At 45.5% G+C, this 25,290-nt stretch overlaps 1 protein-coding gene across 2 annotated transcripts in view; it reads right to left on the bottom strand.

Moving 5' to 3' along the window:
* Window positions 1-25,290, bottom strand: part of SEC23B (SEC23 homolog B, COPII coat complex component) — an 836,569-nt gene that overhangs the window by 705,247 nt on the left and 106,032 nt on the right. For both annotated transcript variants that reach the window (XM_044056987.1, XM_044056989.1), the window contains one exon: window positions 18,242-18,328. In XM_044056987.1, coding sequence (XP_043912922.1) covers window positions 18,242-18,328 — 87 coding nt within the window. The remainder of the gene's footprint in view (window positions 1-18,241; window positions 18,329-25,290) is intronic.

Here is a 25,290-nt window from a genome sequence, read left to right as displayed (position 1 = left end):
TATGGCAAGTGTACACAACTGTACTATGTTCTTCTTGTTTCACTGTTGCAGTCATCACACTTGGGTAGATTCCCAAAGCTGAAGAAAGAGTGGAGGCAGTCAAGAAGAGTTGGGGCTGGCTAGTATGCCCTGCAGGACTGTTGTTGCAAAACCAGCCCTGGATTTGGAAAAGATAGGCAGGTGGTAATGCTTGGTGAAGGTGTGCACAGAACTCCAGGTAGCAGCTTACAGAATGTCCCTGGTAGGGGCTCCCCTGAGGAATGCTGTAGAGGTAGAAGATGCCCTAGTGGAATGTGTTCTGACCCTTTGGGGGGTCGGTTTCCCATGGTGCTTGTTGCAGAAATGGATACAGTGTGCTATCCATTTGGAAATGGTTTGTTTTGAAATGACCTTGCCCTCTGCCCCAGGTGAAAAACTGATTAGTAACTGGTCAGATTTCCTGAAGGGCTTAGTCCTATCAAGGTAGAATCTGAGTTGTCTGTGCATGTCCAAGGAGTGCAGGATCCTTTCCCCTTTATTTTGAGGATTAGGGAAGAAGGTTGGCAAATGGATAGATTGGTTGACAGCCACACTGGGCACCACTTTAGGCATGAAGGAACGGTTAGTCCTGAGGGAGACCCTGTCAGCATGAAAAATATTGAAGGGTTCCACAGCCATAAGTGCTTGTAACTTAGACACTCTTCCAGCTGAAGTGATGGCCAGAAGCAAGGCTGTTTTCCAAGAGAGGAATTTTAACTCTGCTGATGCTGCAGGCTCAAGGGGGGGGGGGGCATGAGGTTTTCCAGTACAAAGTTAAGGTACCAAGCAGGGGTGGGTGCTCTCTTTGGTGGCCTTAAGTTGTTTTCCCCTCTCAGGAACTGTTTGATGAGAGGGTGAGAGAAGAGCAGTGGCTCAGTGTTGTAATGAGCAGAGATTGCAGAGGCATGGATCTTAATGGAGGAGAAGGACAGGCCTCTGTGGAGGAGATCTGCTAGGTAATCCAGGATTAGAGGTAAGGAGGGCAGTGCCGTGTCCCTTCCTTTAGATTGAATCCAGGAACAATACCTTTTCCACTTATCAGCATAGGATTTCCTTGTACTGGGTCTTCTGGCTTCAAGAATGACATCCAGTACTTGCTTGCTTAGGCTGGTCACTGAGGGAGAATTTAAGGAATAAGCCATGAGGCAAGGTTTGCAATTGCGGATGCAAGATCTGCCCCCCCCTGCTGAGTGAGGAGGGTTGGTATCTGGGGTAGATGCTAGGGTGGCACCGGTGACAGGCTGCGCAGTAGAGGGTGCCAGTGCTGGCTTGGCTAGTCTGGAGCAATCAGGATTGCCGTTGGTCTGTCCTGTCTTAGCCTGAGTAATATTCTTGAGAGAAGAGGCAGGAGGGGAATGCATAAACTGAGAGGTTTACCCACTGGGGAGATAGGGCATCCACTATCCAGGCCCTGCTGTGAGATGTCCTGGTGCAGAATTTGCTGAGCTGGTGATTGCAGGGGGAGGCAAAGAGATCCACCTCTGGGGTCCCCCATTTCTGAATCAGAAGGGTGAAGGTGCTGGGCTCTAATTGCCACTCGTGTGGGTCTAGGAGATTTCTGCTAAGTCATCTACCAGTGAGTTTTGTTTGCCTGGCAGGAACTGAGCTTGCAGATGGACCTGCATGTCCAGGGCCATGACTACCCTGCAGAGTGGGTAAGAGTGGGTTCCTCCCTGCTTGCTGATGTACCACATAACTGTGGTGTCTGTTTTTATTAGCAGGTGTCCTGGTGAGAGTAGGGATCTGAAAGCTGTCAGATCGTGCTGCACAGCTAGCATTTCTTTCTGGTTGATGTGCAGATGAAATTGATTTGGGCTCCAGTGGCCCTGAATGCACCTGTCGTCCATGTGTGCCCCCCTTGGCACAGTCTGATGCATCTGTGGTTAGGGTCTGGGCAGCGTGGGGTTGAGTAAAGGGCAGTCCCTTGTTGTGGTCGCATGCTGCTGCCCACCAAAGAAACTCTGTCCTTAGACGGGGTATGATAGGAATGATGGTTTCCAGGTCCTGAGAATGTTGGCACCAAAGACTTTTTAAGTACCACCGAAGTTTCCTCATATGCAGTCTGGCATATGGAATTAGTAGAATGCAAGAGGCCATGAACCCTAGGGCCTGCATGATTTTCCTTGTGGATAGCTGGGTTCTGGTGGCCATTTGAGTAAAATAGTCTGTCAGATAAGCTTGTTTTTCTGGAGTGAGGAATGCCATCTGAGATGCTGTGTCCAAGCTTGCTCCCAGGAATACAATCTTTTGAGTGGGGACTAGTTTTGATTTCTTTTCGTTGATGGTGTACCCAAGGGAGGTTAGAAGAGTCTTTACAAATGTCAGGTGCTGCAACAGCATTTCCTGACTGTCTCCCTGAATCAGGCAGTCATCCAAGTACGGGTAAATTTTAATATTTCTCTGTCTGCAGTAAGCAATGGCTGGAGCCAGGAATTTTGTGAATACTCTGGGAGCAGTGGATAAGCCAAAGGGAAGTGCAGAGAACTGATAATGCATAGATCCTGCCCTGAAGCAAATTTATTTCCTGCATGACTCCCCTATAGAGATGTGCAGATATGCTTCTTTTAAGTCTAGGGTGACTAGCCAGGCATTGTTGGCTAGCATAGGTAGAAGCTGCTGCAGGGTGAGCATTTTGAATTTTGGTACCACCAGGAAGGTGTTGACAGTTGAAAGATCTAGGATTGGGCACCAAGTGCCATCTTTTCTGGGCACCAGGAAAAGTCTGGAATAGAATCAGTGACCCATCTGTTGTGCAGGAACAGGTTGAATTGCCCTTATAGAGAGCAAGGATTGAACTTGGTTTTATGCCTCTACCCACTGGTTTGGAGGAAGGTCTGGGAACCCTTTTGGGGTTGGCAGTGAGTGGAAGTAGAAACTGCACCCCTGGGATACAATGTTGAGGACCCACCAGATTTTGATGATGGACATCCAATTTTTTTGCATGAAGGGCAAGTTTTCCTCCTAGGGGCACAAGTGGCTGGGCAGAAGTGGGGAGTGAAGTAGAGAAGTCATTGTGAGGTTTTACTGTAGGGAGGTGGCTTAGCACTCCCTGCTTTGGGGGGTAGGGGCACTCCATTACTTGGATCTCTGCATACCCTGAGACTGTAGTCTGGGTGGTCCGTTTCCCCTGGGTCTAGTTTGAGATGGCCTGGAGGGAGGTGGAAAGGACCAGTGTTTCGAGGAGCAATGCCTACTGAATCTAGGAGTCTGCACTTGTAAGAATTCTTTAACTGTCTGCATAGATTTAGCTTTTTCTTCCGTCTTTTTAAGAACCTCTTCTACTTTGGTGCCAAAAAGATTGCCCTTGTTCAAAGGAGCATCTAATAGCTTTGATTTGACATGGTCTGGCAAAGTCTGCGCCTTAAGCCAAGCATGTCTTCTCAGTACAGAACCACTGACTGCTGCCTTGCAAGATGCTTCTAGGGCATCAAAGCCACACTGCAGTGTATGCTTGCTGACTTGGTTTGCAGAATGCATAAGTTCCTGCAATTCTTTATTTTCTGCACAGTCTGTAAAGGTAGCTATTTATTGCTTAATAAGTTCCATAATATGTTGCTGATACTTCAGCATGTGAAACTGACAATTTAAGGCCCTAATGATGAGAGTTGCAGAAGTATATACTTTCTTACCCCATCTGTCCAAAGCTCTGGAATCCCTCTCCGAAGGGGTGGGATTCTTAGCTGTAGTTGCCTTGATACCTTTACGCCCCTGGGAAATGATCTCTGGGTCAGCAGTAGGATTTTTGAAAAGGAATTTATGAGAGTCAGGTACTCTGTAGTACCTGTCTGGTTTCCTAGGAGCAGGGGGTAAAGTATCAGGAGTAAGACTTTATTCCATAAAGACATCATCCACAACTTCCCAGGACTGGGGGTGTTGCTAAAGGCCTAAGTTGCTGCAAGTCTAGGAATTCTCTGAGTCTCTTTTTGGACTGAGGAAAGTCTTGTCATTCCCAATGGAAATGCTCTCTTAAAGCATGTAAGGTTTCAAAAAAAGAAAAATCCTTTGGGGGAGAGGCAGAGGGAATGGATTCCTCTGCATCTGAATCCTCATAAGCAGATAAAGGCATGTCGTCGTACTCTTGGTCTGTTGAAGCTGCTGGGGACTGATCTCTTTTTCCCTTAGCAGGGAAAAGCCGACTTCCCCTAATCAGCATAATAAGGTCTTCTACCATTCTAAGCATTTTATGTTGTGGCAAGAGAGAAGGTGCATGCGTTTTGGTCGTCAGTTTTCTAGGCATAGCACATACTCTTGGCCTTAGAAACTCGGTAGTTTTAGACAGAACTGAAGTCGTCGGTTTGTATCGAACATTGGTAGTGGGAAGAACTTCCTCAAAAGACGGTGCCTGCTCAGCAGCTCCAGACCCATCCAAGGTAGAGACATCCGCAGGTTCCATGGCAAAAGAATAGTCTTGCGACATACCGGACTCCGAACGGGTCTCGTAGAGGCCTGCAAATTCACTGAAGTGGGCATCAGGGGCTGCAAAAGCGCCTCACTGAGTACCAGCGAACTGGTGACTAGCTTAACGGAAGTGCCGTCAGCAGCTTTGGACCTGTATGGTCTGTCTCTGTCTTTATCCTTATGTTTTTCGGAATATCGGTAGTCGGATGGCTTACCGAAGCCATTTCGAAATATGGAGATTGAGAACAAAAGTATTTAGCAACAATAAGGGCCCAACGAAGAATGGTTCGGGAGTTGAACAAGGCATAAAACTGACAGCGAGGTACGTCATGGTCTGGGCCTAAACAGGTGAAGCAGTATGAATGAAAATCTCGGTGTGGTATTTGCTTTCCACAGGCAAGACAATTGTTAACTTTTTCTGACATTGGTTAGAGCAAGACAAAAGGATCCCCAACGGGGTACTTGGCTTTAGAAGACTTCAGGATGATTCAATTTGTAAACAAAAACTCAGGTAGCGGCCGACCGGCACTCGTGCGAACTGCTTCTGCTTCAGGCTCCTCAGCAAGAAAGACTGATGTAATGGCGCCGGCTGCCTGTTTTTATACCCCTGGCGCCCTGACGTCAGTCCTGAAGCGACAGCAACCGATGCAGAAATACCAAGTCTCTGGTATTCGGGCCACCTGAGGGCTATCTGCATGCCATGCAGATGGGCACTTGTTACTTAATCGACCATTTAGAATGTCGAATACTGGAAGTTCAAATGGGGAAGTTCGAAAAATAGAAATGTCAAAGCCGAGGAAAGTCGAATTCTTTCCCAGGGAAAGAATTTGGATGGCTGTTTCCACGGCTTCGACATTTTATGTACTGTGGTGCGAAAGTTACAGATCGGGTTAAGGTAAGTGTGCGAGTGTGACAGACGTTGGGGTTCGGGTGTGGCTAAGGTAAGTGTGCGAAAGTGATGGACCTTAGGGTTAGGGTATGGTTAAGGTAAGTGTGCGATAGTGACAAACTTTAGGGTTAGGGTGTGGGTAAGGTAAGTGTGCGATAGTGACGGACCTTAGGGTTAGGGTTTGGGTTAAGGTTAGTGCATAGATAGTTGTGTATGCAAGGTGTAGTGTAGGTTTATTAGGTTTTTGGTGTGCCTGTGTTGTGTGTGTGTTTTTTCGAACAGCAAATTTTTTCCCTGGGAAAAAATTAGCTGTTCTGAGGTTTCGATGTTGTCACATTTTGAACTTCCAAGTTCGAACATATAGTGTTTGAAATTTTGGAAGTTCAATTACATGACATAGACCCAGGCAGATAACCCAAGTGTGATGACTGCAACAGTGAAACACTAAGAACATCAGACATAGAGGCATTCTGTTTATATTTGAATTCCTTTTAATAGTTCATTTTTATGCACTATTAGGCTCTGTGCTTTTTTAATTTCCAGGATCCATATTCCTTCATATTCTTCCACCATTAAGTCACCATACTACCTCATACACTCAGGGGAAAGGAAGAGGTACCATTACTTCCTGCCCTATCAAACCGTGGACAAGGAGCTGGTGACAGCTGATGGCCAGCTGCAGGCAGAAAAGAAAGGCCATGGATTTTCAGAGTTTAGCAAGTAAAAACAAGTCTTATTGTTGGTTTTGCTATACTGAGGAGGCAGATATTGCTTTTCAGGATCTGAGAGTGGCTTTCTGTAACAAGGTACTGATCACTCCTACTCAGTACAACTCACTATACAGACCTACATACTATAGTGTGAAGTAGTTCAGGTTACAGTTAAGCTTTGCATAGAGGAATTATTCATCATTTAAAGGGAGTGCTCTGCAATAATGTTGGACCAAGGTTCCCCTAGGTATTATCTGATGGACAGACGTTTCAGCTTGTAATGGGCTCAAAGAAAAAAATGCCAGGGTTTTCCACTGGCTCCTCAGTCTATTGTCTTTCCCGTTTCCACTGGAACACTGAAATGAGATACAAAATGAGAATGCAAATGCCCTGTCCTAAATTTACTACTATGGTCAGCTCTGCTTTCCACCCAGCAGCCCACTGGGGTCTACACTGGAGGCAGATAATTTGTAGCACCAGGCCTGACAGACTCTGCAATGTCATAGTCAAAAGAGTGCTGTTTTAGACTCAAACTCTGAAGTGCCCTCCGGCAATTACAAACACCTCAGCAGTAGGCAGAGTGTATTGGTGAGACTACCTTAAAATGTAAACTCACAGTGTAATATTTCATTTACATGAAGCACAGAAGCAATATCTGTGTGAAAGATGATTTTATTACAAGAAACAAAAAATATTTAAGAAAGCTGTCATTACAGGAAGAAAACATCACTGTGTGCTGAAGCTATTATTACCAAAGTAAACTACAGCAGCAACAAGAAAACCACATTTCTAAGTAGAAAGTACAGTTGTGTACACTTACCATAAATGTAGATGTTAGAGTGTATTCACTGTTGCAGTCATCACCTGTGGGTTATCCCTGCTGTGGTAGCCCTCGGCCGGCCTGAATACCAGAGTCAATGTTTTTCTGCGTCAGCTGCTGTCACTTGTAGACTGACGTCAGGTCGTCAGTGCTACAAAGCAAGGCAGCTGATGCCATTACATCAGGTTTTCTTGCCCTACCCAGTCAGAAGCCCAAGGAAATATGGCAAAGAGGTCCTGGTGGTTAAAACCCACCCTAAGAAGCCTATGTCTCCCTAAGGAAAGACGATATAAGGGGAAGGAGGGAGGGGAACCAGGACTGCAACAGTGAATACCCTCACACATCTACATTTATGGTAAGTGTACACAACTGTACTATGTTTTTCGTGTTTCACTGTTGCAATCATCAGCTATGGGAGGATTCCCAAAGCTGAGGAGAGGGGTGGAAGGATTAGTTAGAGACCTAGGCATGGGTAAGCAAGCCCTGCAGAACTGCAGTGGCAAACCCTGCCCTAGCCTTAGAGAAAAGAGGAAGGTGGTAATGCTTTGTAAAGGTATGGACTGAGGTCCAGGTGGCAGCTTCTAAGATGTCCCTGGTGGGAACTCCTCTGAGGAATACTGTGGAAGTGTAGGCTGCCCTAGTGGAATGGGTATGAATCGACTTAGGGGGTGATTTCCCATGTAATCTATAGCAGAAATGGATAGAGTGTGATATCCATTTGGAAATGTTTACTTGGAAATTGCCTTCCCCTCTGCCCCTGGGGCAAAGCTGACAAAAAGTTGGCCCGTTTTCCTGAAGGGTTTAGTATGGTCCAGGTAGTATCTGAGCTGTCTGTGCACGTCTAGTGAGTGCAGAATTCTTTCCCCCTTGTTTTGAGGGTTAGGGAAAAAGGTGGGCAGATGAATGGCCTGGTTGAGAGTCAGATCAGATACCACCTTAGGCATAAAGGAGGGGTTAGTCCTAAGGGAGACCCTGTCTGCATGGAAAATGATGAAGGGTTCAATGGCCATCAGTGCCTAATATTCTGAAATCCTTCTGGCTGAGATGATAGCTGGTAAGAAAGCAGTCTTCCAGGAGAGGTATTTCAGTTCTGCTGAAGTAGCAGGTTCGAAGGGTGGTAAGGTTAGTTTTTCCAAAACATAATTCAGGTCCCAGGTTGGTGTGGGTGGCCTTCTGGGAGGTCTGATATTAGAAGCCCCTCTGTGGAAAGTACAGTTGTGTACTTACCATAAATGCAGATGTTCGAGTGTATTCACTGTTGCAGTCATCACATTTGGGTTATCTGCCTGCAGGTAGCCCTCAGCCGGCCTGAATACCAGAGTCTTCAGATTTCTGCACTGGATGCTGTCGCCTCTTCCATGACGTCAGGTCATCAGGGGTATAAAACATGCAGCCGATGCCATTACATCAGTTTTTCTCGCCTCAGATGTCAGGTGTCCCCACAATAGGAAGCAATTATATGGTATGGAACACCCCCAGCAAAAAGCAAATACACATGATATAATATATGCCCAACAAGAAGGAAAGGTAAAAGTCAAGAAAAGTCAGGGGGCTGGAGGGAGGTTAACCAGGACTGCAACAGTGAATAAACTCGAACATCTACATTTACGGTAAGTGTACACAACTGTACTATGTTCTTTGTGTTTCACTGTTGCAGTCATCATATTTGGGTTGATTCCCAAAGCTAAGGAGGGGTGGAGGTAGTTAAAGAACATTAGGGCTAGCAATCAGGCCCTGTAAGACTGCTGTGGCAAATCCAGCTCTGGATTTAGAAAAGATAAGGTGGTAATGCTTGGTGAAGGTATGTAAAGAGCTCCAGGTTGCAGCTTCCAGGATGTTCCTGGTAGGGACTCCTCTGAGAAATGCAGTAAAGGTAGACGCAGCCCTGGTGAAATGTGTTCTTATCCCCTGTGTGGCAGGTTTTCCATGGTGTCTGTAGCAGAAATGGATGCAATGTGCTATCCATTTGGAAATTGTTCGCTTTGAAATGGGCTTCCCCTCTGCCCCTGCAACAAAGCTAACTAGCAGCTGTTCAGATTTTCTGAGAGGCTTAGTCCTGTCCAAATAGAATCTAAGCTGTCTGTGTACATCCAGAGAATGCAGTATTCTTTCCCCTTTACTCTGAGGATTAGGGAAAAAAGGTAGGCAAATGAATGGACTGGTTTAGGGCCACACTAGATACCACCTTGGGCATAAAGGATGGATTAGTCCTGAGGGAAACCCTGTCAGCATGGAAGATAATGAAGGGTTCCACTGCCATGAGGGCCTGCAGTTCAGACACTCTTCTTGCTGAAGTGATGGCTAGGAGTAAAGCTATTTTCCAAGAAAGGAATTTTAATTCTGCTGTAGCAGTTGGTTCAAAGGGGGTACAAGTGAGTTTTTCCAATACAAAGATAAGGTCCCAGGCTGGAGTGGGAGCTCTCCTGGGGGGGTCTTAAATTCTTGGCTCCTCTAAGGAATTCTTTTAGCAGGGGATGAGAGAAGAGGGGAGGCTCAGTATTATAATGTGCTGATATGGCCGAGGCATGAATCTTAACTGAAGAGAAGGATAGGCCCTGTTGGAGCATTTCTGTTAAACCGTCTAGAATATGAGGTAAGCTGGGCACCGTTGTGCCCATCCCCTGAGCCTGGCTCCAGGAGCAGCATCTTTTCCACTTTTCTGAATAGGATTTTCTAGTACTAGGCCTCCTTGCCTCAAGAATAACATCCAGCACCTGTTTGCTGAGGGTTGCTGGAGGTGAGCTCAGGGAATTTAGCCAGGCTGCAGGGTTCAGGGTTTGAAGCTGAGGGTGCAGAATCTGGACCACCTGCTGGGACAGCAGGGAAGGGGCCTGAGGCAAGTGCCATGGTTGAAGCGCTGTCAGATTGCGCAGAAGGGGGTACCAGTGCTGGCGTGGCCAGTCTGGTGCAATCAATATTGCCCTTGGCTTGTCCTGTTTGATCTTTAATAGAACCTTCGAGGAGTGGCAGAGGGGGAAAGGCATAAACTGAGAGTCTTTCCCAGGTAAAGGACAGGGCATCCACTTTCCAAGCTAGACTGTGGGGAGTTCTGGTGCAGAATTTGTTTAATGAGTAGTTGTGAGGGGAGGCAAAAAGGTCTACCTCTGGCGTCCCTCATTTGTTCAAGAGCTTGAATATTTTGGGTTCCAGTTTCCATTCGTGTGGGTCCATGAGATTTCTGCTTAAGTCGTCTGTCAGTGAATTTAGTTTGCCTGGCAGGAATTGAGTTTCTAGGTTCACTTGGTAGCTCAAGGCTGTGTTTCACAGAGCCATGGCTAGTCTGCAGAGTGGGTAGGAATGGGTTCCCCCTGCTTGTTTATGTACCACATAACTGTGGTGTTGTCTGTCTTTACCAATAGTTGTGCTGGAAGAATAAGGTCTTTGAAGGCTGTCAGAGCATTCTGTACAGCTAACATTTCTTTTTGATTGATATGCAGGTGCATCTGATTTGGGTTCCATTTGCCCTGAATGCACTGCCCTGCCATGTGAGCCCCCTCATGCATAGTCTGATGTGTCTGTTGTTAAGGTTTGGGTGGCAGGGGGTAGAGTGAAGGGGAGTCCCTTGTTGTGGTAGCAGGCCTCTGTCCACCAAAGGAACTCTGCCCTTAGACAAGGAATGATAGCAATCATTGTTTCCAGGTCCTGAGAATGCTGACACCATAGACTTTTTAGATACCATTGAAGTTTCCTCATATGGAGTCTTGCATATGGAATTAACATAATGCAAGAGGCCATGAACCCCAGGGCTTGCAGGATTTTCCTGCAGATAACTGGGTTTTTGTGGCCAGAAGCTTGAAGTAAGTTGTCAAATAAATTGGTTTCTCTGGAGTGAGGAATGCCATCTGGGAAGTTGTGTTCAAGCTTGCTCCCAGGAATACAATCTGTTGGCAGGGTAGTAGGTGTGATTTCTTCTCGTTGATGGTGTACCCCAGTGAAGTTGGAAGCCTCTTTACAAATGCCAAGTGTTGTAAAAATAAGTCCTGACTCTCTGCCTGGATCAGGCAGTCGTCCAAGTATGGGTAAATCTTAATATTTCTCTGCCTGCAAAATGCAACGGCTGGAGCTAGGCACTTTGTGAATACCCTGGGTGCAGTAGACAAGCCAAAGGGAAGTGCAGAGAACTGATAGTGCGTGGAGCCTGCCCTGAAGCATAGGTATTTTCTCATGATTCCCTTACTGGGATGTGCAGGTAAGCTTATTTTAGGTCTAAGGTTGCCAGCCAGGCGTCCTTGGCTGGCATAGGAAGAAGCTGTTGAAGAGTTAGCATTTTGAATTTTGGAACCTCCAGAAAGGTGTTGAGAATAGACAGGTCCAGGATAGGACGCCAGGAGTTTTCTTTTCTGGAAACCAGGAACAGTCTTGGAAAAAATCCTTGTCCCCTTTGATCTGCTGGGACAGGTTGAATAGCCCTGATACTGAGGAGACAGAATACTTGTCTGTGGGCCTCCACCCACTGGTTTGGGGGGAGGTCTGGCCATCCACTTAGGGTTGGGAATGAGTGGAAATGGAATCTGAATCCTAGGGAAACTATGTTTAAAACCCATCTGTCTTTGGTAATTAATGATGTCCGAGTTTTTTGCATGCAAGGCGAGCTTTCCCCCTAAGGGAGCAAGTAGATGAGCAAGGCTTGGAAGAGTTAAGGATAAGTCATTGTGCCATTTTTCCATAGGGGGGTGGCTTACTACTCCCCGATTTGGCAGTGAGAGCCCCCCACTGCTTAAATCTGTGCATAGCCTGAGACTGAAGTCTTGGAGGTCTGCTGCTCCTGGGTTTGGACTGAGAAGGCCTGGAAGGGACTGAAAAGGACCAGTTTTTTGAAAGCCAATGCCTACTGAATCTAGGTGGCGGTACTTGTAAGAAATCTTTAACAGTTTGCATAGATTTAGCTATTTCCTCCATCCTTTTGAGGACTTCTTCTGCTTTGTTGCCAAAAAGGTGCTCTTGGTTTAAGGGTACATCCAGTAATTTAGCTTTAACATGATCTGGCAAGTTTTGTTCCTTAAGCCAATCATGCCTTCTAAGTACATACCCAGTGACAGCAGCCTTGCAAGATGCTTCTAAAGCATCAAAACCACATTTCAAACTATGTTTACCAACTTGGTCAGCAGAATGCATTAACTCTTGTAAAGCTTTGTGTTCAGTACAGTCAGGAATCAACATAATTTTCTGTTTAATCAATCCCATAATATGCTGCTGATACTTTAACATATGAAACTGGCATTTTAAAGCCCTAATGGCCAAAATAGCAGAAGTGTATACCTTCTTACCCCACCTGTCTAATGCGCTAGAGTCCCTATTAGAAGGGGTAGGATTTTTGGCAGTAGTAGCCTTAATGCCTTTAGGTCCTTGGGAAATGGTCTCTGGATCCGCTGTAGGATTCTTGAAAAGGAATTTGAGAGAGTCAGGAACTCTGTAGTGCCTGTCAGGTTTCCTGGGAGCTGGAGGCAAAGTGTCCGGGGTAAGGCTGGATTCCAGGAAAACATCATCTACAATCTCCAGAACACGTGGGATAGCTAGAGGCCTGTGCTGAGGCAGGTTTAAAAATTCCTTAAGTCTCTTTTTGGACTGAGACTAGTCCTGGCTTTCCCAGCGGAAATGCTCCCCAAGGGTATGCAAGGTTTCACCAAAAGAAAAATCTTCTGGAGGGGAAGCAGAGGGAATGGAGTCCTCTGCATCAGAATCCTCATAAGTAGATAAGGGTAAATCCTGGTAGTCAGAAGGAACAGAGATATCAGATTCCTGGTCAAAAGAATCAGAAAGAAAATCAGTTCTAGGTCTCTTAGAGGGGGAAGGCTGGCTGTCCCTAATTAAGGTGATAAGGTCTTCAGCCATTCTAATCATTTGTTTTTGAGGCATATGGGCCTGAGAATGCATTTTGGTCATTGGTTTTCTAGGCATAGTGCGAGCTTTAGGCCTGAGGAATTAATTATTCTTAGCTTGAAACAAAGCCGTCAGTTTAATATGAAAATCGGTAGGCCTGAATACACCCTCAGAAGCCGGTGCCTGCACAGCTGCTCCGGACCCATCCAAGGTAGAGACATCTGCAGGTTCCATAGTTGAAGAAGCATCTCGTGGCATACTAGACTCCAAATGGGTTTAAGTAGAGGCCTGGGAATCTGTAGTAACAGGTGATGCAGTAAGAAGGAAAATCTCTGTGAGGTATTTGCTTTCACAGGCAAGACAATTGTTAATTTTTTCTCACATCGGTTAGAGCAAGAAAAAAGGATCCCCAACGGAGTACTTATCTTTTTGAAGACTTCAGGTCTGAAACTCGAAAACAAAAATTTCAGGAGTCTGCCAACCGACACATGCGGACTGCTTCTGCTTCGGGCACCGCACAGCAAGAAAGACTGATGTAATGGTGTCAGCTGCATGTTTTATACCCCTGATGACCTGACGTCATGGAAGAAGCGACAGCATCCGAAGCAGAAATCCGAAGACTCTGGTATTCAGGCCGGCTGAGGGCTACCTGCAGGCAGATAACCCAAATGCGATGACTGCAACAGTGAAACATGAAGAACATATGTTTAATCAAAGGATGTGAGAACAGGGGCTGGTCTGTATCAAAATGAGCTGAAATGGCTGAGGCGTGGATTTTAACAGAAGAGAAGGAGAGGCCACTATTGAGTAACTCTGCTAGATAGTCCATGATAAGATGGACAGAAGGTTGTGTGGAACTGGCCCCTCTGGACTGGCTCCAGGAGCAGAATCTTTTCCATTTCCCTGCATAAGATGTTCTGGTACTGAGCCTTCTGGCCTCTGTGATAATGTCTAGGACCTGTTTGCTTAACAGGTGCCCCTTACTTGCCTTTAGAGTATTAGCCATGCTGATAGTTTGACAGTCTGCAAATCTGGGTGCAGCATCACCCCCCCCCATTTGAGTCAAGAGGTTTGGGATCAGGAGAAGCTGATTGGGAGGCTGTGATGTCAGACTGTGCAGCAAGTGGTACCAATGCTGTCTGGGCATTTGGTCCCTCCTCCCTTATCTTGATCAGTACCTTGGGAATAAGAGGGAGAGGAGGGAATGCATACACGATGAGGGAGTTCCAGGGGAAGGTCAAGGCATCCGCCTTCTATGCTAGGTGGTGATACTCTTTGGTACAGAATTTCTTTAGCTGGTGGTTGAGGTGCGAAGCAGAGAGATCCACCTCCAGATTTTCCCACTCCTGAGTGACTTGCAAAAAGATCTTTCTGTGGAGCTGCCATTCATGGGGGTCCAGTAAGTTTCTGCTTAAGTGGTCTGCTAGGGTGTTGTTGATCCCTGGTAGGTATTGGGCTATTAGGTGTAATCCCATGGAGGAGACAGTCAGCCAGAGGTTCATGGCTAGCCTGCACAGAGGGTAAGATTGGGTCCCTCCCTGTTTACTGATGTACCACATTACTATGGTGTTGTCTGTTTTGATAAGGAGAACCCCTGGCCTGAGATGGGGTTGTAAAGATGTCAGAGCCTTCTGTACTGCCATCATTTCTTTCTGGTTAATAAGGGAAGGTGCTGGGCATCCCAAAGACCTTTGGTGCACCTGCCTGTTAGGTGAGTGCCGCAAGCAATGTCTGAGGCGTCGGTGGTGACGGTCTGCCTGGTAGGGTGGAGGATGAAGGGGAGATGCTTGTTCTTGGCACAGGCCCCTGCCCACTAGAGAAACTTGGCCCTTATTACAGGGGATCAGAGGGAGAGAGGTCTCTAGGGGCTGTCAGTGTTGACACCAAAGGTTCTTTAGATACCAATGAAGTTTTCTCATGTGAAACCTGGCCAGAGGAATTAGAAGGATGCAAGATGCCATGCACCCCAAGGCTTGCAGGAACTTCCTCGTTGTGAGGTGACTTTTGGATGCCGGACGGGTAAAGTAGAGAGGCAGGAAGCTCTGCTTTTCTGGGGATAGGAAGGCCATTTGGGATGCTATGTCCAGCAGTGCTCCCAAGAAAATTATCCTCCTGAAGGGTGTTTGCTTTGATTTCTTCTCATTGATGGTGAACCCTAAGGAAGTTAGAAGGGTTTTGACATAGCGGAGGTCCTGGAGCAACTTTTCTTTGCACTCTGCCTGAATGAGGCAGTCGTCCAGATAAGGGTAAATCTATATATTTCTCTGTCTGCAAAATACTATGACCAGGGCTAAACATTTGGTAAATACCCTGAGAGCAGCAAATAAGCCAAAGGGAAGCGCAGAGAACTGAAAGTGTTGTGAGCCTGCTCTGAAGCGCAGGAATTTCCTGCAGGATTCCCTTATGGGGATGTGAAGGTAGGCATCTTTTAGGTCTAGGTTCACTAACCAGGCATTTTTTGTCAGCATAGGCAGCAGCTGCTACAAAGTTAGCATTCTGAATACGGGGACCACTAGGGAGGTGTTCAGAATGGATAAATCCAGGATGGGGTGCCAAGTGCCCTCCTTTCGGGGAACAAGCAATAGCCTGGAATAAACACCTTTGCCTGTTTGATCTGTGGGAACAGGTTTTACTGCACCCTGGGATATGAGAGCTTGGATTTGTTTTAATGCGCTGCCCACTGACTTGGAGGCAAGTTTGGGTACCCTCTGGGAATTGGGAGTTTGTTGAAAGTGAATTTGTATCCCTGAAAAATTATCTTCAAGACCCATTGGTCCTTTGTTACAGAAAGCCAATTTGCTTTGCAGAGGGACAGCCTTCCTCCTAGCTTTTGGTGGGTGAAAGGAGGGCAGAGGGGGGAGTGGGAGTCAATGAGAGTTTCTGCATAGAGGCATGGCTCAGAACTCCATGCCTTTGGGACAGAAGTGGTCCACGGTTTGGTTCTCTGCTGTCCCTGGGATAGGGGCCTGTGTGGTCTGCCCCTGCGGGGCTTACCTTGCTCCTGTCTGCTAGGTGCAAGAAAAGACTAGTGCATACAGGGAAAATTCCTGCTGAATCTAGGAGGTTGAACCTGAAAGAAATCTTTTACAGTTTGCATTGATTTTGCTTTGTCTTCCATCTTTTTAAGCACCTCGCCTGCTTTTTCACCAAATAAGTGGTCTTTATCCAAGGGTGCATCAATTAATTTAGACTTGACATGATCAGGGAGAGGTTGTTCCTTCAACCATGCATGTCTCCTAATGACAGATCCACATACTGCTGCCCTGCTTGAGGCTTCTAGTGCATAACATGCACAGTGTAAAGTGTTTTGCCACTTGACACAATCAGGACAGGTAGAAATCTTTTGCTTTAATAGTTCCAAAGTCCGACTGCCCCTGATAAGGGAGTTAAGATCCTCCGCCATTTTAAGCATTTGGGCTTGGGGTGGTTGAGCAGGAATAAGATGGTGGCTACAGGTAGATTTTCTAGGAGTGGCCTGGCTTCCACCGATCTGAGAGAAACGGTAGTCAAATGAGAAGATGTCTGTTTTTGTCTAGAATCGGTAGTGCAAAAGGCTTCCTCAGAAGCTGGTGCCTGCATTGCGGCCTCCTTACTGAACCGAAGCAGAGACAACCAAAGGCTCAGAAGACGAAGAAGATTTCTGCAGCATACCAGAATCAGGTCTTGATAGAGGCCTGCGTAGATATCGCACTGAGCATCAGGGGCTGCAAAAGCGCCTCACTGAATTCCGGAAAACTGACGACCTGCTGAGCGGTAGAGTTGTCAGAAGGCTTAGACTTGTGTGGTCTGTCTCCATTTTATCCCTACGTGTTTTCAGAATGTCTACAGACTGTTGGCTGATGGATGCCATTTGTGAAGATGGAGGACAAAAATACTTGTCTACAATAAGACCTCTATGACAAATGGTTCTCGCATTAAAGAGGGCACAGAACAGACAACGGGGGATGTCATGGTCTGGGCCTAAACAAGTGATGCAGTATGAATGGAAATCTCAGTGTGGAATCTGCTTTCCACAGGCAAGAAAATTGTTAACTTTTTCAGACATCTGTTAGTGCAAGAAAAAAGGATCCCCATCGGGGTACTTATCTTTAGACATTTTCAGCTGTAATCCGAGCTCTGATAGTGACCAACCGGCACATTGGCTCTGCTATAGTTTCCACGGCAAGAAAGACTGATGTAATGGTGTCAGCTGCCTTGCTTTATAGCACTGACGACCAGACGTCTGTCTACAAGAGACAGCAGCTGACGCAGGAAAACAGTGACTCTGGTATTCGGGCCAGCCAACAGCAGGGATAACCCACATGTGATGACTGCAACAGTTGAACACGAAGAACATCTCTTCTTACTAGGGAAGATGATTAACTCTATTATGTTTGATCATGAAGGCACAACAATTGTGATGAAGGTAAAATCAAGGGTGGACTTCAATAAGCTTGACCTCTGAGCACTAACTACATGTTTAACTAAGACAATTTTCTGTGTTTTACCACATAACACTGTATGGCAGTATGTTAATTTTGTTACAGTGGTTAAAGGTTTCTATCATGTTTCTCCATGACCTCCTTTGTTAAAAATATACATACTAGGTTCTTGTAAGCATATATAGAGAGACCAAAATACAGGTTACAAGAGTTAAGTTAATATTGTATGTTCACAACAGAATTTGGCAAATTTCCTTAGCTGAACCCCTCTTTAGTCACATGGTGTGGCTTCAGTTTGTGAGACCATGAAACTTTGGAGCTGAGGAAGTTTTCTCCTCACCTCCAAAGTTGAGTGATGTCAGAACTAGTAATTTTAAAGATGCAGGGGTGTGGGGGCACAGTTTCCCACATGGTGGGTGCTTTTCTTTGTGTTGGTGATCAAGGTCAACATTTGCCAGCATAAGCTTTACTTGGTCAATGTTCCCAGCAGAACCATGATAACTTCATTTTACTATAATGAATCCCCAAATGTAATATTGAGCCACTGCACAATCCATCTCCAAAAGCATAAGTAAATATAAGCATATGAAAATGTGTTGCTGGACCCATTATTCTTTAAACCACTTTTGTCCTCTTATCTACAATGCTACCATGTGCATGGCATCATTAACCCTTAGTAATCCTAGCAGAGGAATTATTTCAGAAGAATGAGGAGTATCTGCATGGTGGGTAATGGAGGTAAGTGGACACAGACACCAACACACTGAATTAATACAGTCAAAAATGAAAAAATTAAAATTCTTGCCTCAGAGGTCTTGCATCGAACTGACAACAGCAAATGGGATTTAAATAGCCTTGCTCAGTGAGTTATTGGCATAATTTATGCCAGCAACATCTGCAAATGGAAAGTTGGAGAAATTCAAAGAAGTTTGATAAAGGAAAGAGAATAATGCATTTTCCTGCTGCCATCCAGGACTCTTTAACACATCTGGTGTGTTCTGCCTTCTGATCCACATTTCCTTCCAATGAACATCCTGTTTTGCATACAACAGCAACAGCTCCATGAACCAAGCTGTTATCTGTGAGGAAAAGTGACTTTTATATACACAATATTAGCAAGTCTAAAGTTAAAAAAAAAATCATATAAATCCTGAAAATACTGCACCTGTACAATGTATTCAATGGTGGAAAACTGAGGCATGAGCTCTGCAGGTTGGTTCACTTCTGAAATGCCCGCATATGTTGGAGGAAACTGTATGAACAAATGGAAAATAAAAATTTAAATTCTTGAGCAATAAAATAAAGCTTATGTTCATGCATAAATAAATTTGCACAAATATACATTTAAAGTCATTAATGCATTCACATACATTCACAGTTAAAGTGCATATCATTTTGTTAGCAGCTTTACAAAGTACAGCCCTAATGACCCCAACAGTACTCCAAAGCTGCTACACACTTACCACACAAACCCTAACAAGACACTTCAAAAAATTAAAGTTATGTACTCACCATAACTATGTATTCGTGTCATCCATTTTCATTCTTTCTTTCTCTACACATGGGTACCAGATCCGACTCGGCTGCATATTTCAGAGTTATGGATCCAACTCTCAAGCTCCTCCCTGTACCCATAATGCCACAGCCTTATACATATGTAAGACAGATTAAAAGGTGGAAATAACAGTAAGCCAGGGCTTACACCTATAACCAAAGGGTTCCAAAAATACCTTCTGAAGTAATCTTGTGGAAACAGGAAGGGGGAAGGAGGGTGCAGTGTTGAGGAAGAATAAAAATACACAACACAGATGCATAATTATGGTCAGTACATACCTTTACTCCCTGATGTTGTCCTTTTCATTCTTCCTCAGTGTATGGGACAGAGTCCCTAGCTATGAGACTCTTGGGTGTCCCTCATGTAAGGATATTCCTGAGAACTGCTGAACAAAAATCAGTCAAATCTAGTTTGCAATGAGCAATAAAGGTATAAACACTAGACCAGGAACTTGAGCAAATATCAATGGAAGTTCTAGACCAGAAGGCAGAAGAAGTGGTCCTGGATCTGTCTGAATGTGCCCTATGATGCTTTGACAGGGAGAGACCTTGCTGAGTATATACAAAGGAAATACAAATCAGCAATCTATTTGGCAAAGGTAACTTTAGAAACTGGTGATCCCAGTCTGTTCAGTGAGAATGAAACAAACTGGTCTTTTTTTCTGAAATACTTTGTCCTGTGTAAAGAGAAACATAGTTGTCTATGTACATCTAGGAGATGCAGCATGTACTCTCCCTTATTTGAAAAATTAGGGAAAAAGACAAGCAGGTGAATTGTTTGATTAATATTTGACTCAAAGGCTAGTTTTGGTAGGAAAGATGGACTGGTTTGTAAAGTAACTCTGTCTTTGTGAAAAAACAATGTAAAAGGATTTGGATGATAGAGTCTGGAGTTCAGAAATTCTCCTCAATCATGTAATAGCTACCAGAAAAGCTGTTTTCCAAGAGAAATTTTAAATCCATTTTAGCTAAAGGTTCAAAAGGTTTGTGTGTCAACCTGTGAAGTACAACACTGAAATCCCAAGGAGGTGACGGATCTTTCGCTGGAGGCCTGAGTAAAAGGTACCCTTTAAGAAAGCTTTGCACAGTTTGGAAGAAGATAAACAAGAAGCTTTCTCTCCTGAATGAAAATTTGATATAGCTGCTAACTGTACTTTGATTGTGGAAAAACTATCATCATCATCATCATCATCATAATAATCAGCCCCCTTTTTCCCGTTTTTCTACATGAGGTCAGGGTATCGTGTTAACTGTCACTACCTCTCTCGATTCAGTGCCACTCTCCTGCCTTCTTCAACACTCATGCCTGACTGTTGCAGATCTTCTTTCACACAATCCATCCACCTCTTTGCTGGATGCCCTCGCTTCCTCTTACCTTCTTCATGTCTGTCCCAAATCTTCCTCACCAGATTGTCTTCTGCTTTTCTACACATGTGCCCAAACCACCGTAATCTGTTTTCTTTGATCTTTTCTGAAATTGGAGCTACTTTGGCTTCTGCTCTTATGTCCTTCATTTCTTTGTCTGTCCCACAGTGTGTATCCTACCACCTTTCTCAGGCACTTCATTTCCATCACCTCCAGCTTCAAATGTTCTACCTTTACTGCCCAGGTTTCTGTACCATACAGTAGTACTGGTCGCACCACTTCTTATACACCTTACTTTTCCGCTTCTTTGGCATTCTTCTGTCAGACTACACCCGATACTCTATGCCAGTTGGCTGCAGCCCCTCTGATTCTACCTTTGACCTCTTCATTCAGACTACCCTTCTCCTCAACAACTCCTCCCAGATACTTGAAGCTGTTTACCAGTTCCACTATCTTCCCTTCTATCTCTATTATCAGCTTCGTTTGATTTCCCCAATTTGCTACCATTACCGCCGTCTTATCTGTGCTTAGTTTCATCCCATGTGCCTTCAGATATGCATTCCATTCTCCCATCCTTTGCTGAAGTTCTAGCTCAGAGTCTGCATGTACCGCCACATCGTCTGCATATAGCAGCTTTGTTGATCCGTCCCCTCCAACCTGTTTGCTAATGTAGTCCTTCACCAGTATGAACAGCAATGAGCTCAGAGCTGAACTCTTATGTACACCCACACCCATTGGGAACCCCTCTGTGAGGCCGAACACTTCGTACTCGAGTCATTGGGTCCTTGTACACAGCCTGCACTAATTCGACCAATGTTTATGGGACTTCAAACCACTGCAGTACTGCCCAGATCAGCTTTCTTGGGACCTTGTCATATTCTTTCTCCAAGTCTAGGAATGCCCAGTTGGACTCTCTCCTCATCTCTAGCTTCTTCTCAAGTACCTGTCTCAGTGTAAACATCAGGTCAATTGTGCTGTATCCTGCGCTGAATCCATACTGCTCATCTCCCACCTTACATTCTACTACTCTGCGTATCCGATTATCACTCATGCTGTCCAGAATTTTCATGAAACTTGATAACAGTTTGATGCCTCTGTACTGCCCACAGCTGTGGATGTCTCCCTTGTTCTTGTACACTGGCACGAGTATGCTTATTCTCCAGTCATCTGGGATATGCCTTTCTCTCCATACTGCTATGAGTAACCTCAGGAGCCATTTCTCCCCTATCTCACCCAGCATTCTTTATCATATCTGCTGTGACCTCATCAGAGCCTGCTGCTTTCCCTGACTTCATCTTCCTTAGTGCTGTTCTTACTTCTTCTAGGGTGGGCTCCTCCTCTTCTCTCATTGTAGGCTGTTTCTGGGGCAGTACAGCTTCTGTGGGGTTTTCTTCACTCAGAAGCTGCTGGAAATACTCCTTCCATCTGCCTTTGATGTCCTGTGAACTGGTGAGCAGATTGTTGCTGGCATCCATTATGAAGCGGGTCTGACTATTTCCTTTATCTATCTGTCTTTGCCTTGCAACCGGATATAGTTTCATTGTGCCCCTTACCGAGTCACTTTCCAGAAGTTGGTACATTGCCTCTGATGCCCTATTCTTTGTTATTGCAACTTCTAAGCTTCTTTGTTAGCCAACCAGTAGTCCTTCTGAGCCTGGTCAGTCTTTTCTGATTCCCACTTCTTCCTGCACTCTTTTTTTCTTTTGATGACTTCCTGGACTTCTGCCTTCCACCACCAGCTTTCCTTATGTACCTTATTTCCATACCCGGCTCAGCCACATATCTTTTCTGTAGTCCTAACACATGCTGTTTTTAGGCGCTGCCATTCTTCTTCTTCAACTCCACCTATTTCCTCCTCTTCTTGGGGTACTAGAGCCACAAGTAATTCCTTCAACTGTTGTACTTTCTCCCCAGTCAACTTCCAGGTCTTCAGCCTGGTCTCTGTTTACCTTAGAACTTTCTCTGACCAATGCTTGCAGCCGATTGTGGCAACTAGTGGTTTATGCTGTGGGCCGACTGTTTCACTGGGGATGACTCTGCAATCACAGATTCTGCCCCAGTGCCTTTGCCATACTAGGAGGAAGTCTACCTGAGTTGCATGTTGACTACTCTTGTATGTGATCTTGTGACTGTCTCTCTTTCTGAACCATGTGTTGGCTACTATCAAGCCATTTGCCAGACAGAAGTCTAGAATGGCTTCTCCTTCTTTATTCCTGTTGTTCCACCCATGTGGACCCAAGCAGTCCTCATATCCTGTTCCGTCTGTCATGATATGTGCATTCATGTCACCCATTATCAACACCAATTCATGTTGTCCTGCTTTTTCTAGTAGGTGCTGCAACTGCTGTCTGAATGCACTCTCTTCCTCACTATTACAACCCTGCTGTGGGGCATATGCTGAGATTATGAAAACTGATTTAAAATTACACCGGAGTCTGACTGCCATGAGTCTGTCATTAATTCTGATGATATCCCTTACTGCCTTCTGATTTTGACAACCTTCAAACACTGGACCCCACCCAGTTTGGGTTCATGAAGGGCCGATATTGTCTCCTGAACCGGATTGACTTCTTTGAATCAGTCTCCAGAGCTGTGGATGAGGGTAAGGCAGTCCACACAGGCTATCTGGACCTCACCAAGGCCTTTGACACCATCTCCCACTCTGGATAGATAGATAAACTTATTAAGCTGGGCATTAATCCTTACGTCACTTGATGAGTTGCCAGCTGGCTTACTGACAGAACCCACACTGCAAAAGCAGCGGACTCCAAATCCAGCTCCAGACAAGTGACAAGTGGAGTACCTCAGGGTTCAGTCTTGGGACTACTCTTGTTTGGCATGTACTTCTCTGAAATACAGGCCAACACTAAGGGACTCTGGCAAACAAAGTTTGCAGTTGACTGCAAACTGGGAGCCATTATTGAATCCCCAAATGATGTGGATATTCTACAAAAGGGCCTTACAGAGACAGATGCTTAGTGCCAGAGCCAGGGGCTCAAGCTCAATGCCAAGAAATGTATAGTTATCCCCTTTGGGGAAAAAACATGTACCTGTGAATTACCACATAGGTGGCAGTGCACTAAACACCAAAAGTGTGATAAGAGACTTAGGGACACAGGTGGACAGTGGTCTCACTTTCGATAACCACATTGCCACAACAGTCAGGAAATCCTTCTATGAGGCACACCTCATCACTAAGGGCTTTTCATTCAGAAAAAAGGAGGTCATTGTCCCACTGTACTCATCCCTCATTAGACCCAATACAGAATACAATGCCCCATTTGGTATGGACCTCTCAAGACATCTGCAACAACTGGAAAGGCCGCAGAAATACCTCACTAAAATAATCACAGACCTAAAGCAGATGCCCTATGCTGACCATCTAAAAAACTCCGGCTATACTCTGTCGCATATCATCTGCTCAGAGGAGATCTCTGCTTAACATACAAGGCCATGTCAAACCCAGAGCTGTTGGACATGCTACACTTAAAGAAATCCCAATCCCTCAGAGCCACATGCTCCAGGGATCTAAACCTGGTCATCACAATGAACAAAACATGCTGGAGGGATAGGTTCCTGACCCGGAGACTCCCCAGACTCTGGAAAAGACTTCCCCATACATGTCAAGCAGAGCGCCTCTTTTGTCCCTCTTCAAAAGGAAACTTGACGATTGGACGGGAGATAGGAAATTCACCCAGAGGATCACATCAGTCACCCTGTTAGACAGGGGTCCAGGGAAGTAAATTTTGTGGGAAGAAATAGCCAATTGTTATGGCTAGGCTTGTATAGGCCCTAGGGCCGATAGCCTAGTAACAACCTATGAACCTGATGCCTCTCTCTCACAATTCCTATACCATTTCTAGCCTTTCCTCCACCTGAGTAGTAGACTCTGGATCCCAAGCCAAGTGGCTTTGCTGCACTGCTCTTCCATCTCGTCTCCTGGATACAGAGGGTGTCCAGCCTCCTCCGTATCATCATGTCATCCACTTCCAAGCTGCACCCTGTCAGTGAACCTACATTAAGCGTAGCAATTCTCAGTTCATGTTTGGCAGGTTAATTGGTTTTATGTCCAGCTTTCACTCAACAGAGCTATCCCAGGTAAACCAGGCTGGGCAACTACATACCGGCCAGCCAGTAGCTTATTGACCCAAGGATGCTGGGCTTTATGGCAGGCACACACTGGCCATTAGGGGCACATATATCTCTCCCACAGTTAGCACGGGTCCCTGGCGTGGGTCAGAGTAGGCTGGGTCCTCAACCCACTTATCACCAGTAACTCCCCATGACCACTTTTGGTGACATTAATCAACATGACCGAATCACCTAGAGCCATATTTTACACCGTCGAGTGGCTAGCCCTGCCATGATACACAGTCTGTGATCAGTCTTCTCCTATCTTGAGGATACTGGGCACCAGAGTGGATGCCCAAAGCGGTTGGTCTGTACAACTCTTCCTCATACGGGGCACCATGTAGAGTCTGTCCTGCTGCCCACAGCTCCATTCATTGGCGAGTCTGAGATGGAAACACTCAGCATGCTTTTCAGACATGGGAGAAACCGCATGGAGACAGGGGGAGAACTTGCAAACTCCAAACAGGCATTGGTCAGAGGTCAGGATCAAACTTTATACCTTGCGCATGGGAGGCAAAGACCTTAACCACTAAGCCGCCTGGTCTCAAAATGTGGAAAACTAGCACCTTCCTGAAAAAGGTGCTAAATACCCCAGTACAAAAGAAAAAGGAGTAACAAAAGGGTCAGTTTCCTTTGTACGGGCCCAAAATTGAGAATCTTTTCCATTTACTCCTGTAAATCGTCCTAGCAGAAGCTTTCCAGGAAGATAAAGGCATATGATGAACCATGGAGGAGAACCTAGGCTGTCTAGCTATTAATGGAACTAGAGAAATCATGAGGTTAGTTTGAGGTCAGGAATACGAGATGCTTCATCCCTGAGGGATGCGAGAGAAGGTCTGGACTGGAATCTAGTATCTATGGAGAATAACGAAGATGAGACCAAAAGAAGGGGAACCACACATGGTGAGGCCAAAAGCGGGCAATGAGGATAACTGAGCTTTTCAACCGACCAGCTTTCTGTAAAAAGTTTGGAATCAGAGATAATGAGGGGTAGGCATAAATAAGACCAGAGGGCCAAAAATGGACTACAGCATCGCTCGGTGACTCTCCATGAAGGGTGATTAGGGATAAAAACACCAGCTGCACTTGTTGTGGGGAGAAGCAAAAAGATTGCAACACCAGAGAATCTTCACCGCCACTGACTGAGAGACCACTCCTAAGGCA

The sequence above is a fragment of the Protopterus annectens genome, chromosome 1.part2 (assembly GCF_019279795.1).
Source record: "Protopterus annectens isolate FY-2018-M chromosome 1.part2, PAN1.0, whole genome shotgun sequence".
Classification (NCBI taxonomy): domain Eukaryota; kingdom Metazoa; phylum Chordata; order Ceratodontiformes; family Protopteridae; genus Protopterus; species Protopterus annectens.
This window is presented reverse-complemented; position numbering and strand designations above follow the sequence as displayed.